The sequence below is a fragment of the Aspergillus steynii genome, assembly GCF_002849105.1.
Source record: "Aspergillus steynii IBT 23096 chromosome Unknown P170scaffold_2, whole genome shotgun sequence".
NCBI lineage: Eukaryota > Fungi > Ascomycota > Eurotiomycetes > Eurotiales > Aspergillaceae > Aspergillus > Aspergillus steynii.
In genome coordinates, this window is record NW_020194399.1 from 5,715,558 (window position 1) to 5,731,216 (window position 15,659).

The 15,659-nt window shown below is 51.1% G+C and overlaps 5 protein-coding genes across 5 annotated transcripts; 2 read left to right on the forward strand and 3 right to left on the reverse strand.

The window, feature by feature from the left end:
- Positions 1 to 510: 510 nt before the first annotated feature.
- Positions 511 to 3,471, reverse strand: P170DRAFT_380037 (putative APSES transcription factor). The gene is made up of 3 exons (XM_024845515.1): positions 3,173 to 3,471; positions 2,877 to 3,063; positions 511 to 2,813 (listed from the first exon to the last, which is right to left on the reverse strand). Exons 1-3 carry the CDS (start codon positions 3,215 to 3,217, stop codon positions 961 to 963), a joined length of 2,085 nt encoding a protein of 694 aa, XP_024708675.1. The 5' UTR covers positions 3,218 to 3,471; the 3' UTR covers positions 511 to 960.
- Positions 3,472 to 3,676: 205 nt separating this feature from the next.
- Positions 3,677 to 7,640, forward strand: P170DRAFT_404425 (glutamate--cysteine ligase; the record flags this gene model as incomplete). The annotated part of the gene is made up of 7 exons (XM_024846527.1): positions 3,677 to 3,728; positions 5,356 to 5,426; positions 5,490 to 5,555; positions 5,618 to 5,760; positions 5,813 to 5,938; positions 5,995 to 6,580; positions 6,636 to 7,640. 7 exons carry the CDS (start codon positions 3,677 to 3,679, stop codon positions 7,638 to 7,640), a joined length of 2,049 nt encoding a protein of 682 aa, XP_024708676.1.
- A 202-nt stretch (positions 7,641 to 7,842) lies between these two features.
- On the reverse strand, positions 7,843 to 8,307 carry P170DRAFT_349791 (uncharacterized protein; the record flags this gene model as incomplete). Its single annotated transcript, XM_024843760.1, has 1 exon — positions 7,843 to 8,307. The coding sequence occupies one exon, from the start codon at positions 8,305 to 8,307 to the stop codon at positions 7,843 to 7,845; it is 465 nt and encodes a 154-aa protein (XP_024708677.1).
- Positions 8,308 to 10,034: 1,727 nt separating this feature from the next.
- On the forward strand, positions 10,035 to 12,322 carry P170DRAFT_404430 (cholinesterase). The gene is made up of 4 exons (XM_024846528.1): positions 10,035 to 10,326; positions 10,397 to 10,583; positions 10,641 to 11,261; positions 11,407 to 12,322. Exons 1-4 carry the CDS (start codon positions 10,060 to 10,062, stop codon positions 12,006 to 12,008), a joined length of 1,677 nt encoding a protein of 558 aa, XP_024708678.1. The 5' UTR covers positions 10,035 to 10,059; the 3' UTR covers positions 12,009 to 12,322.
- On the reverse strand, positions 12,146 to 12,741 carry P170DRAFT_128710 (uncharacterized protein). Its single transcript, XM_024842394.1, has one exon. It carries the CDS (start codon positions 12,653 to 12,655, stop codon positions 12,323 to 12,325), a length of 333 nt encoding a protein of 110 aa, XP_024708679.1. The 5' UTR covers positions 12,656 to 12,741; the 3' UTR covers positions 12,146 to 12,322.
- Between the last annotated feature and the right edge of the window lie 2,918 nt (positions 12,742 to 15,659).

Here is a 15,659-nt window from a genome sequence, read left to right on the forward strand (position 1 = left end):
TGACACAGGCCGTCTGGAAAGGTAATACATCTGGAACTCAGGATCGCCGGCCCCCATTGGCCTAACGTCACCCACCTCGATGGATCATCCCAGCTTAGCGCCTTCAACGTGGCCTTGCTGGCCGCCAGCCAAACGCCTCCGTTGCAGGATTCGTCCAAGAACCGCCGGCCCCCTCGTCTGACTGGCTGGATTTGACTTGCAGGATGTGTGTGTGATGGGAAGACCTGCATGGTCCATACTCGGCCAATCATCGGGGCAGCTGACCTTCGGAATCCCAGCTCTACTGCGTAGATTGCCACACTAGATGCTAGACCTTTCCTACCGGCAACTTGGTCGGCCAGAAATGCCTTCGCAACGATCGTAAGCACAGTTAGAAGCCAGTCTTGATTAGAGTACGATAGCCGCCCTGCAGCCGATTGATTCACGGGCTCTCATGCTCTTGCCACCGGGACGCGGCAATCCTGGATTCATATCCCACGGGTTCTACAGAAATATTGAAAGGCCGGATGAAGTCGGCTTCGAATATTATGTTATTAGCCTGTCATGTATGTATGTACAAACACCCACTTCAGTATGCTCAGCGAAGTCACACACTGAGTAGTATCGTGAGCTGCTTTTGGCACATCCAAACAATGAGCGTCTTCCAAGGGCTGAGTACAACGGGACATCGAATTAATCATAGGCATTGAGGGGGGGGGGAGGAGGAGATCAGAGCAGAAGAAAGGTCACAAGGAAATATTGGGTATCTGCTGGCAAGACAGAATCTGAGATATCCCCGCCAGAAGTAATAGGAAAGAAAGACAAAGGTCCCGCGTTCAAAACAATAAAGAGTGGTATATCCAAAAAGACATGGAAAGAGATAGGCAGGCAAAAAAAAAGATCACAACCACCACAACTCCATGGGTCACATGATACATCGTATACAAATCGAGCACTCGAAAGACATCATTCCCAGCACATCTACGCATCCACAGACACTGTAGGTCCGGGGAAGGGAAATGACGCCGAGTCCTTCTGTTCAGGCTCCGGCGACTCCGCCCCTGGGCCCTTGCCATTCATACGGTCGAATTCCAGGGTCTCTGCTAGTTCAGCAGCCATTGGATCCAATTCCTCTTCCTTGAGTCCGGTTGCAAGAGCGACAAGCTTGCGGTGAACATCAAATTTAGTGCTGACACCGGCATCAGCAGTCTGCTGAGCGAGTTCTTTGACAGCATCGCGTCGAACTTTCTGCGCCAAACACAACTCTCGGCTAAGTCGATAGATATTGAGGAGTTTGTCTTGGTCTGTCGAGGACGGGGCCGTGTTTTCCTTCGCGGGTAATGGGGTTGAGAGAAGTCGCTTTTGCAGACGGAATTGCTGTATTTGCTCGAGAAGCGACTCGTAGCTACTTCTCAGTCGCTCATACCGCTCCAGTTGCGTGTCAATGGACTCTTCTTGGGCCTCTCTTGCCGTTAAAATGGCCAGTTGCTTCTTGATCTTCTGTCGATCCAACTCCAATTGCTCATATAGAGCCTCCGGGTTCGCAACGTCATCTGAGTCTTGCTGATTGGCCTTGGAGCTCCCGTAGCTCACTGCAAGCTTCTTGTTGGCTTCGGCCATGATAACACTTATTTTAGATAGGAGCGTTGATGTAGCAGAGGACGAGTCCTGCGGTAGAGCAACAGACTGATGGTCGGAGTTGATGGGGCCATTCGCTTCACCATCGACGTGATCATTTCCCATCGTGATAGACGAAGGTGCTGGCGGGATTTCCCGCTCGGAATGGTGTGCCCTTTGCGTAAGGCCAGCCGCTGTTTCGCCTTTTTTGTTAATCAGGTCCCCAGCCCGCGCGCAGTGCGTAAATAGCAGGTTCACCAGGCGAAAAGCGCCATTCCGAGCGGCCACCAAAGCCGCCGTGTCTCCATTTGAGTCTTGACAAGACAGTAACAGTTCGATGTCATCCGAGGAAAATGTAGATCGCAGTTTCTCCAGCAGCACCTCACAGTAATACCGCGAACTTTTCCATTTCCCTTTGCTCCTGGTGGTTTCGGAGATATGGTGGAAAATGGTGGCACCAAACCAGTCCCTGAACGAGACAGTATCGAGCAGGAGTTCCAATAGCGCTGGAAACGTCCGTTTCTCATAGTTATTCGTGAACAAGACAGCACGCACAAGCGGGGTCTCTTCATGCACTGACAGCGCTTTTATATCCGCTCCCCTCCGCAGAAGATCTTTCACTATTTCCAAATCACCCATTGCACAAGCCCAATGAAGTGCCGTGTTGCCCGAGTCGTCGATTGGACGATCAACCTGGAAATTGGCCGGAGGCTCTGGAGGGGGGACGCGCGTCGCCTCTGGGGCATCTCCCACCGTCATAAAATAATCTAGAAGCTGGTCTCCATAGAGAATATGCTCCTGTTCGCTCAGTGACATTGCAGCCACCTCATTCATACCACGTTTGCGTTTTCGGGAGTATGGACCATTCTGGGACATGGTCATCATCTCCTCGTCCGCCACCATGGAAGAAGACTCCAAGGTTGTTTGCTCCATCGACTCATCTTCATCGAATCCGGCATTGATCTCATACTGGTCGTGAGAAAAGGTCGGCGGCGGCCCCATGCTACGATGCGGCTTAACCGCACTGAAGACCTCCTCACTCGTAACCCTCTTGTTGGCATTTTTCGGGGCCCTTGGTCTCGAAGCTGCGGATGTATGTTTGGGCGCAGGCGGAGGACTTCGATCGCCCGCGACATAATCGAAGATCGGCCGTAGTTTGTCGATGATGTTGTTGCGTTCAGCGAGCAAACGACCTTCGGGAAGCGGAATCCACGTTCCTGTCTGTTGCGTTAGCAAGAAGCCCTCCACTGCAGACTCTGAAATTTCCCGGTTTAGCTTACCTTGATATTTACCGTAACCACCTTGTACCTTTTCGTGGACCCCTTTCTGTACCTCACGCTCGAGAATACGGGTTCGTGCCGGCTTGTCGAATCCAGCAACTTTGAGAATATGAGTTGCGTTAATCCAATCGTCCGCCCGCCTTCGCATAACACTGTCCGTGTCTATCTTGAATTCATAGACCGGGACCTGATTGGTCGGTGTTAGTATTCTGAAGTTGCCATGCCGGGAAAGGCGGTCTTTTTAATGTTTCGTTTTCCTGAGGGAAAAAAGGAAATTCAAGGAAAGAAAAACGTACACTGCTATAGGTAGCAGAGTAGACCTTTGAAAAGTCCACCGCCATGATGTACGTCTCCGTAAGCCGGGTTTGATTCAGTAGGTTCCCGGACAGCAGCAGCAAGTATCGACGCGATCGCGGCTTCACACGGCAATCCAAAAGCCTGGACTCACTTCCTGCCAGGCATCAACAGTGATGGGCGAGAAACAGGCCCAATAGAGTAAAATCCAGCACCAGCACCGAAAGACAAGGACTCGATCACAGCCACGAGTGGCTTCTTCGCAGGCTTGGTGATGTCGCAGCAACGCGGTGCTTTGCAGGGCTGGCTGGGCAAGACGCGCCCTGGATTGACGGAACCGCGTAAAGTGGAATCAGCCCCGCTAGTCCGCATTCGGACTAAGTATCACGTGACATCACATGACACCCACCGGCAAGGCCCAGCACGGCCGAATAGCTGCAAACCTCGTTGTCGGATGTCCCCGTCGCCAGAACGATCGATCTCCAACCCCCCTTTCTCACGCCAACATGACCGTCTCCGAATCGGTTAAGAGTGCCGTTGGGCTTGCGGATAACACCGGTACGTTTTGACTTGCCATTGGCTCTCTCAGCAGCGAGAGCGAGATGATTACCCCGGGTCTTGTTTGGGAGGGTGACTGACGCTTTGAGATAGCTTCCCGGCAAGAGATGTCCGATGCCCGCCTCCCCATCCAGTACCGGGACACTTGTGCACACCTCCTGATTCCCTTGAACCGATGCCGGCAGCAGGAGTACTACCTTCCCTGGAAGTGCGAGGTATGACATTTGCGATCCGAGTGTTTGACCCTTTCTGCCTCTTATGCCTCTTGCTATCTCTCCTCGCCGTGTTCGCTTCATCCAATATTGCCCGCAACCAACTGACATTTTTCTTTTTACCACTCTTGCAGGACGAGAGACACAGCTACGAAAAATGCCAGTACGATGAATTCAAGAAGCGCGTTGCCAAGATGGACGAGCTGCGAGCTGCTAAGGACGGCGCCCGGAGCAACTGAGAGCATTGCATCGGCATGTGCATTCGAGACGAACGAATTAGCGGGTTATGTACATAGAGATTCTGAGATTCTGAGATTGTTTGTCCATGCACCGATTGTTGGCGTTGGGATCCTTTCGCGATTAAGCTTGCCGATACCGTACCGCTGGCCTGCTTGACGCGAGCCGGTTAATTGTCTGTGTTTCCCGTAGTTTCCGGCTGCCATTGTCCTGCTGTATTCAGGATGCGATGTGCAGGGATAAGTCTATTGAAGATCGCCAGATGTGAGCCAAGAAGCCAGCCAATGCGCACGTCGCTATTTGTCAGCTGTCAGATTCCAAGTCCATTGCGTCCTCTTGGGCTTAACTCCTTTGTCATTTGACATTTCTCATTCCCTGACCCCCTACCTAGGCCAGAGTAAGTACGGAGTAGTCTTCCGGAGTGTCAATCACCGGGTCGGGAGTCGAGGGTTCCACGACGGCCGGGATGATGTAGTTAGTTAGTTATGGCTGGGGATATTACAAATCCGGCCTTGGGATCATCTCCACGGAAGAACAATGTAATACATGATCCATGCGAGCTGATCACTCTGGTCAGGGTTGTTGAGACCCGTGCAATCCAATCAGCCCACCGGCCTCAAAGGCCGTAAGAGTCGCCGGAGATCGACTAGTTACCCAGTTAACGTGACCGAAACCGGCTTAGAAATCAAGACGCCGGCAACGCAGTGGTTTCTGTTATCGGCGATAATGCTCGGATGCCCCGCGACCAAACCCCCACCCGGCGCCCAATCGGCGATGCGCTTTCTCGAGCCCCTGCGAAAATCAGCATAAAATCGTCCCATGAGGAAGTTTTCTTCTTCTTTCCGTCTCTTGCACTTTCCATCTATTGTCTCCCGGCAATAGCCTGTCTCTACTGTTTTTGTCAGCCCGCTTACTCCGGCAAGATTGATCCCTTCGCTGTGCCATAAAAACTCGGCGCGCAATCCGCCACCAGATTCTGTCCCCCTCATCTCCGTGGGGCTCGCAGGTGGACTGGCTTTGACAGGGACTTCGTATAACTCAGTCGACATTGTCAGGCTGCCGCCGCATATAATCCCATTATCAAGTGTGCTGGGAATGAAATAATGGGTCTTTTGTATGTTGATTCTTTCCGAACTTGTCACCAAGCTGGATTGTCTAACAGGACCCGTTATGAAGAGCACTGGGAACCGCCCTTGATTGGCCTGAGGCCAAAAAGCGGGCTGATCAAGTACGGAAATGGGGGATCGAGGTGAGTTGTATACTGAGCACTACGGCCATGCTACAGGGATAGGGATCTAACGAACATACATAGCAATTGCTTGCCAATTGGCAGAGAGCCAGAGGAAAGGAGCGAGATGCTCTCTTGTGGGGCGATGAGGTGACTTGCTCCATTCCGACAATCAGGGTGCTTTTGCACTAATGATTCTGCTGCCTGTTTAGGTTGAGTATCTCGTCGTTGCTGTTGACGAGGAGGCGAAGAAGGCTCGGCTATCTTTGGCCCAAGCAGAGATCCTGAAGTCTCTTGCTCGGGATGAGGCTCTATGGAAGACGAGAGATTCGTCACAAAGCCAGAACAATGACCAGTAAGTAAAGATGAAAACTGCTCTGAAGATGTCTCTAATGATCAAGTCGTAGTGAGGGTGAAGAACCTCCCCATTTCCATCCGGAATTTGGGCGCTTCATGCTAGAAGCAACTCCGGGAAGACCGTGGGGAATTGACTTCAAGGATCTTCTCAAGGTTGAATCAAATATGAAATGGAGGTAAGTTGCGTTGTCTTCCGCATATATGTGCACCAGGTTCTAATGCTAGTCCGCAGGCGAGAGGTTGCCAAAACCCACATGGCACCAAACGAGTACCCCATTACTCTAACCACTTTCCCCCGTTTGGGCACGAAGGATGATTACATCCAACCGTATTATCCGCCATCGGGCCCGGCATTGCGGTCGCAGTTTGTTCCTGATGAGATCGCCAATCCTCACATCAGATTCCCGACTCTCGCGGCCAATATCAGGTCCAGGAGAGGCCGGAAGGTCGAGCTAAATGTTCCGGTTTTCAAGGACACAAACACCCCCCAGCCTTTCAAGGATCCCACGGTCAACTACGATCTTCATATTTGGCCCGAGGATGACGATGTCAGGAACGGAGCTGCGAAGGACGATCATGTTTATATGGACGCCATGGCATTCGGAATGGGCAGTTGCTGTCTCCAAATTACCTTCCAAGCCAAAAACATGACCGAGGGAAGGAAATTATACGACCAACTGAGCCCGTTGGGACCTATTCTTCTGGCCCTTACTGCAGCAACCCCGATTTATAAGGGATTTCTCGTTGACACGGATGTCCGCTGGAATCAAATCGGAAATGCTGTAGATGACAGAACCCGAGAGGAACTAGGTGAAGCTGTAAGTGTCATGCAATTGATATAATTCTGGTTTTTATGCTAATATTCGCAAACAGCCTCTGCAGAACGACAGGTGGAGAATTCCCAAGTCCAGATATGCATCGAACTCGACCTATATCTCCCAAGATCCTCGTCTACGAAAGGATTATCTGGACCCTGACTTGATTGTTGATGAAGACATCAAAAAGCGATTGATGGAGGGTGGCATGGATGAGCTTCTAGCAACGCATTTTGCTCATCTCTTCATCCGCGACCCATTGGTTATTTTCTCTGAAGACCTCGAGGAATTAGATCTAAACAAAGCAGACCACTTCGAAAACTTGCAGTCGACGAACTGGCAACATATGCGCTTCAAGCCGCCGCCACCTGATAAAGAAGACATTGGCTGGCGGGTTGAATTCCGCTCGATGGAAATTCAGATGACCGATTTCGAAAACGCGGCATTCAGCATTTTCATCGTGCTTATCACTCGTGCCATCCTGAGCTTCAACCTGAATTTCTACCTCCCTATCCCACGAACCACCGAGAATATGGAAACGGCCCATGCCCGCAACGCCGTCCATGATCGGAAGTTCTATTTCCGAAAGGACCCTTTCTCTCGGCGCCCTACCAGACAACACCAGCAATCAGCCACCGGAAGCGCAATGTCGTCCGCTACATCGTCTGCATGCAACACGCCCCCTCCATCGCCGCCACTTGGTCCGGTTGAGTCGGAATATGAGCTCATGACCATTGCAGACATTGTCAATGGCTCGGAAGACGGATCATTCCCGGGGCTCATTCCCCTAGTTGAGTCTTACTTGAACAGTGTCAATGTGGATGTCGAGACGCGTTGCTTCCTGGCACGATACCTCGATCTGATACGGAAACGAGCCAACGGAACCCTCTGGACTGGAGCCCGGTGGATCCGCGAATTTGTTGCGTCTCATCCCGCGTATAAACAAGATAGTGCGGTTCCCGAAGAGATCTGTTTCGATCTCGTCAAGGCTGTTGATGAGATGTCTGTGAAGGAGGGCAAGCACGGAACTGTTGGGTGGGAGCTTCTGAGGGGTAAGAAATAGGGATAAAAAGCTTGCTTTCATCTGTTAGACTGGAGGCGTCGGATTTGGTTTTAGACAGCATGTTTTGTTTTTTCTGTTTTACATCGTCTTTGCGATAGTTCGACTATCCTGTTTATATCAACTAGCACATATGCCTTATTAATCTCCTCCAGCATTGTTCTTCCCTCATTTTGATCCCTTGAAGATGTGTCAAACGCCCAATTTAGTGAAGCAATTGCTTCTCCTCTTCGGTCGGTAGTCGGCACGAATCAGCTAACCCAGTCACCTTCCATTCACCGTTCATCTTATGGAGAATGAAGAGCTCGACGCCCACATGATCGACAATTCCATTGATCTTCGCCCTGAATGGCGCCCACACGGCGGCGAGATTTCCCAAGCCATATGCCTTCACCTCTGGATCCCAGATCCGTTCATCGATATCGTCCGTCACTTTCGCAATCTGTTCGACAAAAGCACCGATTGTGCAAAATCGAGGAAGCGTGGGAGGTGGCGGCCAGAGGGACATTCCTCCTGCTCGAACGCAGTACTTGTCAAATTCGACGGAGGACTTTGTGTTCAGCGCGGCGAGAAAGCCTTTGGTGACAGAAATTATTGCCTCGATCTCGTCTGAGGAGGGCGGCGGCAAGGTTGTCAGCGGACGAGGCTGGGTTGCTGGAGTCCACCACATCTTTCTGGCACACAGTGGCCCGAGGAGGTGGAATGAGACTAGCGTGGGGAGGATTTTATTCGATATCTTTTGGTGGATCGCGGAGTCAGCAGTTTGAAGTATGCGGATTAATTTGCTCTCCATCACAGATAGGGCCTCCATATATGAGGAGCATTGTTTCCTGAAGGCCCCCCGCTTGGCATGCAGTCTTCCGAAGATATCGCGCTGCTTCGAGTGATAAGGAATGCTCGATCTGCTCGATCCTCCTATGACCTTGTGGCGTCTATCCAGGTAGGCTATGATCGTTTGCTCTGGTGTCCCGAAATAGCAGTCTTTCTAGGTCATCTCTCGACGTAATGGGGGTGTATGCCATCAACAAAGAGAGCATTCAGAGTTCCACCGTCGCAATGCTCCTGGATCAGTATGACCTCACGACGGTCGGTGCAAGGAGTATAAAGGCCCCGGTGTAACTTCATAGGAAGGGTCGGGCCTGTGTGACATGATCAGAAACCAACTGCGATATGGAAAGCATTATGGCCCAACTTGCCAGAGAGTACGCTTCATTCGTAGCACGCACGAATCGCATCGGCCAAGATCTAGATCAACGATGACATATTCACTTCTTCCCCTGAACTCCCTAGCCAATAGTCTGAAGCACCCAAGACGGCTGTGATAGAACTTAATGGATGACGATGTGCTGTGCAACCCTTCCACACCGGATTTCCGTATGACAAATAGGATGGACTGGTGGGTAGGAGAACTCCTGACACCGCGACATGTGAAGACAGTGCTGAACTGGGATATGATGAGCGTGTGGCATCCGATACACAAACGAATAGTCTAGACTGGTCGGGTACAGGGTCATAGAATCATCGTGTTGTGTCATAGAGGAAGGAAGCGCAGGTGGAAATGGCCGGCGTGCATGCATGTGCAGGGGGAGCTTTTCTGGCGGTCAAGAACTCTTTCTTCACCTCAACCTCTTTCTCGTCCTTTTCTTCACAATTCAACTATTCACCCAAGAAGCTACTTCTCGAATAGGTATGCCATGGTCTCTCTATTCAATAAATTTCTGTCCGTTTCCTTGCCCTTACTAACCAAATCAAATGGCCCCTATACTAACCCAATCGACCCTTTTTAGCCCTCACAACATAAATTAACCCAGAAGCCCCAAAATACCTCATCTTCATCATCAACCCCATCAAAAGGCGTCTCATCCATCATTTCTCCCGCATTCAAAGAAAAGCCAAGCTACCGGCAAATCCTCGGCACATCTACAGCACCGGCGCAACCATGACGGGCAGAAACGCGGCATATTCTTCAGGTCAATGACGAAAGACAAAACCCGCCCCACGGTAATGCTTTCTCCACATAGACAACCGACAATCGTGCCTTGAATTGGCAATTGTTCCAAAATAAATTGAAAGGGAAGGCGTTCCCCGCACTGCATCACTGTCCCCGGATAACCCCCGGAGGGTTTTCTAGTTCCTACTATGGGGCAACTGTGCCGGGGTATCGGCCATTGTCCGGAACGCTAGGGAGGGCAAAAGAAAAACCTCATTGATGGACGAATCCTGCAATATATTCCCTAATGTCGGCTGTGCTACTTTCCAGGATCCGGTGAGGACGGGACCCAGAATGTTCACATCCACGATGAAACTGGGGAAGGTGGAGTCCCCGCATTTGTTACTGGTGGTTTCCTCCCCCTCTATATATTGAGAGGATGAGTCCGGTCAGGGAACGTTCCGGGAGTTAGTAACATTTGTCGCCTTGACCATGTATCGGACTCTTGTCGGTCTGTGTGCCCTGTTGACGGCTGTGTCGGCTGCCCCGAGCGGCAAACCAGATCCTAAAGTCCATATTCGCAATGGAACGTACGTCGGGGCGAAGAACGCCCACTACCGGCAGGATTTGTTCCTCGGGATGCCGTATGCTCAGCAGCCGGTGGGCGATCTGAGATTCGCTGTACCGAAATCCCTGAACGAGAGCTGGCAAGATGAGCGCGACGCGAAAGAGTACTCCGATATTTGCGTGGGATATGGAGTAAGTCCACCTTATCGCTAGGCAGTCCCTTTGAGAAGGCCGACATTGATCTGACTGTCGACATGTATAGACCGATTCTATTTGGTATCCCAGGTCCGAAGCCTGTCTGACCCTCAACGTCATTCGCGACTCTTCGGTGAAAGAGGACTCTAACCTCCCTGTCGGCGTCTGGATCCATGGCGGCGGGTTCTACCAGGGTTCTGGTGCGGACCAGCGCTATAACATGTCCGCTATTGTGTCTAACTCGTATGAGATCGGTGAGCTAAAACACCCTGTAAGCGGGAGTCAAGCGTGAGACTTACCACTTGGATCAGGTAAACCGTTCATTGCCGTGACCCTCAACTATCGGCTCTCGGCATGGGGATTCTTGAGCTCCAGCGAGGTCGCCGGCAGCGGTAACACCAACCTCGGTCTCCGAGATCAGAGACTAGCACTGCAGTGGATCCGAGAAAATATCCAGGCATTCGGTGGCGACCCGGACAAGGTTACGATCTGGGGCGAGTCTGCAGGAGCGATGTCGGTTGGGTACCAGCTGACCGCGTATGGCGGAAGAAACGATAGCCTATTCCGGGGGGCAATCATGCAGTCCGGAGGATCGATCGCACCCGGTCCATCTAACTACACGGGATACCAAGATCTGTACGATGACTTGGCATCGAAAGTCAACTGCTCGGACGTGGCGGACACGCTACAATGCCTGCGCGAGGTTCCCTTTGAGGAGCTGAACTCAGTGCTCAATGGCACGGACGGCAACCCGGCATACAGCTTCTCGCCAGTGGTGGACGGCGATCTACTAAGGAACTGGGGCAGCGTGCATCTGCAGCAGCATGAATTCGTGCGCGTGCCCATCATCGCTGGCACCAATACCGACGAAGGGACGCAGTTCGGGCCTACGGGCATCAACACGACTGCAGAATTCTACTCGTATCTCACAGGTAAGCAAGCATGCATATTGCATGAGATTTGTTTCCCACTGGCCTTGTTTCCTTCCTGCGGCCAAGCCCAGCCAACAGGGAAACAACAGGAAAGAGAAGAAAAAAAGAAACTCTGGCTAATCTCCGACCTATCTTGATCGACTAGATGGCGCGTCCGGATTCAAATTGCCTCCATCGATGGCAAACCGGATTCTCGAATTGTATCCCGACGACCCCATCCAAGGCATCCCAGCAACCCTCGGAGCCCGGCGCGTGCCATCGAACGGGTACCAATGGCGACGCACATCGGCCTACGCAGGCGACCTCTCGATGCATGCCAACCGACGACGACAATGCGAAGCGTGGACGGAGGCCTCCACGCCGGCATACTGCTATCGATTCAACGTCCGCAGCGCCGCCGTCCCGTATCTCTTCGGCGCCACGCACTTCGAGGAGGTGGCCTTCGTCTTCCACAACCTCGCGGGGCTTGGGTATCACTACGGGAAGCCGTTCGCAGGGGTACCCAAGAGTTTCCAGACCCTGAGCAAACAGATGACGAGCATGTGGGCATCTTTCATCCACGATCTGGACCCGAATTCGGGCATCAACGGCTCACTGTGGACGGCGTACGGAGGGGCGTCTGAGGCGCCGGTCGATCTGCTGTTTGATGCTAACAATGCGACGGTGACGACCTCCCTGGAGCCGGACACGTGGCGCAAGGAAGCCATCGATTACATCAATTCGAAGGCGAGGGGGTACTGGCGATGAAGGGTGGGGGGTGGTGGAAGGCCAAAAAAAACCGAAAATACGTTTTTCATTTCACTTACTTCTCCCATTTCATCTCAATTGAACATCCTCAGCATCACGAAAAACCATGACATAGGGGAAACCGGCTGTCTCGATCGCAGAACAAGCGTGACGACATGCGGGTCGGAGAAATGTTCCCGCGATCCTTCGTCGTTTTTTGGCAGAGGAAAAAAAAGATGAAGATCCTTATTTACAGGGGTTCGTTACTCGTATCCATCAGACATGACACCTGGTAGTTTTCCTCTCGTCTCTGTACAGTCACATCACAGTCACAGTCACAATTGTTTAACTTGGATTCTTTGCATACTGGAGGGGGGTGGTGGTTGGGTGCATGAATTAAAATTACCACTTGTACAAAGCCATGGCCCAGCACCGACAAGAAAAAACAAAAAGGACAAAAGAAAAAAAAGAAAAGGAAAGAATAAACGAAAGGCACACGAAAGGCAACCAAGACATTGAGGGCAATAATCCATTATGCGGGATCTGAACGCACTCGAAAGGGAAAAGAGGCAAAAGCAAAGCAAATGCCGAACCCACAAGTTCCCGCATCGGGGATGAACCCAACAGGCCTTTAGTCCGATTTCGTTGCTTTTCTCTTCTGCTCCCATCGCCCCTAGGCTCTAGCACTCGACTAGCTGCGTCCCTATGATCCTGACAGTTATATTAATCGACCTACGGTAGTATTAGGTTAATATATCGCACATGGGATCGATGTCATCATCATCGCCGTCCTGGTTATTTATATCTAGTCACTCCGTAGGAATCCTAGTAGTCCGATTTCCACGAAGTTAAATAGATTAATCACAACGCGATTGGGGAGAGGAGGTGACGGAGGGGGGGGGGCAAAGTCAAGCCCCAACCAAGGGTCACGTCTCGAGGGGTCAGGATGGATCTCGATCATAATCATAAGATTACCTCGGACTAATGCCCATGCTATCCAAGATACAGTAACATAACTGAGATAGAACTGGCGATAGTGCAGAAGTCAGAGCCAGTGCCAGTCCCTCCGGCCGGTCCGCTTAAACTCTAGTGAAATTAGGGGCTGTCTAGCTTTCCTAGTCCGTAGGACCTGCTCCCTAAGGGTACTCCGTCTGGTCTGGTCTTCTCGGAGCACACTTACGAAGCAACCCCATTTCCGTTGTACGGGGTATTGTGTAATGGTTCTCGACCATGGTTATCTAGCTGGACGCTGGAGCAGAACAGGAAGGCAACTCGCCAATACCCACACCCAGATCCCGATACTTTCTGCTAGTGACTAACTGACTTCACAGTACATGCTCCGTAGAGTAGAGCACATACTAACTAGGAGTATGGAGTAGCATCTAATCCCTAGGTCCAAACCGTTCCTGTTCCAGCCATCGGGGAGAAAATCCACCCTTGCCAACCTCTGGGATGACAGGGGTCTAGGGAGATGCCACTACGGAGAAAGCAGTCGATGACTCCATTATTTTTTTTTCTCTTTTTTTGTTTCGTCACTACTCCGTACTTTACACTAGAATGAAAAATTAAAATAAAATATTTTGCCCCTTCCCCGTGTGCCCGTGCTAAGTGGCTAGTTAGACTGTCTGTCAACCTGTCAACTGTCATATTCGGATGTCACCTGTCATGGGTCATTTAGTACGGAGTATGACCTTACTAAGAGTAAGGAACATTACGCTCGTACCTCAGGACACCTTCTCAATTTCCGTTCTACGATACATCTAACTTCCAAACTTATCAAAAGTAAAAATAAGTAGGGATGGTAGTAAGGCACCAAGCGTACAGTGTACCAATGGTTCGATCTCCCGCAAGTAGGCCCGGCAATTCCACCACGCGCATGGCATGGTAAGTACCTAGGTAGGGACCAAGGGACCAACTCCGTAGCTAAGGTGTAAGTGCGACAGCAATAATAACCTACCAAGGAGCAGACCCTACCACCACCAGCGCAGGAATATGTAACACTGGACGTCTGCGAGTGGCCATGGGAACGCGCGCGCGAACCAATCGGCGCAGTCGCATTTCGACCACCGGAATCGAACACCATTAATAGGTACGCCCGTCAGGGTAACGGACCTGTGTCACTACACGCATGTACTCCGTACTCTTGGTTGTATAATGTATACCCATCGGATCCGTTAACCACTCCCTCGGGAAAATCTGTGGCCTGTCTACCGCCAGTCAGTCTCTCGTATTGCGACCCTCGGAAATACGACCGAATGAAATGAAATTGGGATCGTGCGATCTGCTGAACCACGGTACGACGGATTTAATGGCCCAATTAGATGGGGTTCGGCGTTCTAGAAGGGCTCGACCGCTCGAGGGACGGGGTCAATCAATACTGCCTTCGGTGGTGGTCTAGGTAGGGACCTAGCTGGAGCTACGTTCCTGAATAGTCAATGTCATGATTCGGGTGTCGTGCGCCGGCGAGCCAGGTTTAGTGTACGTAGCAGTTACTGAGACTAATCAGACGAGGAGGAAATCAAAACTAGCCTGTCCGTTAAATGAATCCAGTAAAGGAGCCGATCGCGCTCGTTCCAATTAATCAAAATCATCGAGCATTGATTCGTTGCATCGGCGTAGACTTTTCTGGCAGCTCCAGTGCAGCGTAGTCAGGTAGCTTCTAGATGGGGCCTTTTTGCCATCTTCTCTTCCCTCTTCTTTCTATTTTAGAAATTAAATTAAATTACTCTGTCGATGGATATGGATGGCAGTTGATCCTATCGGGGACCTCGTCTGCGGTCTTCAACATTGCAGGATTTTCACGGGTTAATTTAATTTACAATTTGGCGGATCTCCGGCTCTGGTTCTGTCCACGTGTGCTGGGATATTTTTGGATCTTTGGTCTTGGGTTCCGTGGAACGGGCGCGGTTTTAGTCGGTCTGGTCCTTGTCCGTGGGCTTGGTAAACTCCGTCCGTATATCATGCAATCACACGAGAATCTCCAGTTACTACAGGTCAGTAAAGTAAGAGTAAAAAAGAAGTATTACGGAGTACAGACGGCATTGATTACCACGCCCTTGACCTCCGAGAGGGACATGTAAAGCTTCCAAAAGTCCAGTGCAGATAGACACCGCAGAAGAATCTGGCCCGATTCCCGCAGTCCGCACAGAGCATAGGTTTGTTTTACCGTCTTGCTTTTTCTTTTTCTTCCCCCCTACCTGCTACAACACGGTACCCGCGGAACGCAGCCGGTTGGACAATTCGTAATGCAAAGACATACATGAGTTCGTCATCTTGTCGCACCATGGCTTCCTTCCGCAGGTAAGGTACATACATACATACATACATACATACATACATGGCTAGGGACGTACTCCGGAGCTGGGTGTTTCGAATCTATCGACCTTCCGTTTTCAGTATAGGATGGGTACTGTACATACATACATACGTACGCAGTATAGGTGCTGCAGCCTCGACTAGCAATGTACGAAGTATGTATGTATGTATGTGTATGTGCTTCGATCGCGCCGAGTATTTACGTAGTTGTATTCCTACATGCAGAGTGGATGTGTTGGCTGGTTCAAATCTGTAGGTACTGTACTTTTGCTCGTCGGCTTCCGGTTGGATGGCGAGGTGATGCAGCATAAGTAATGTGCATCTGCGCTGAGCTTAGTTGTACTGTGTCGGCGGGTT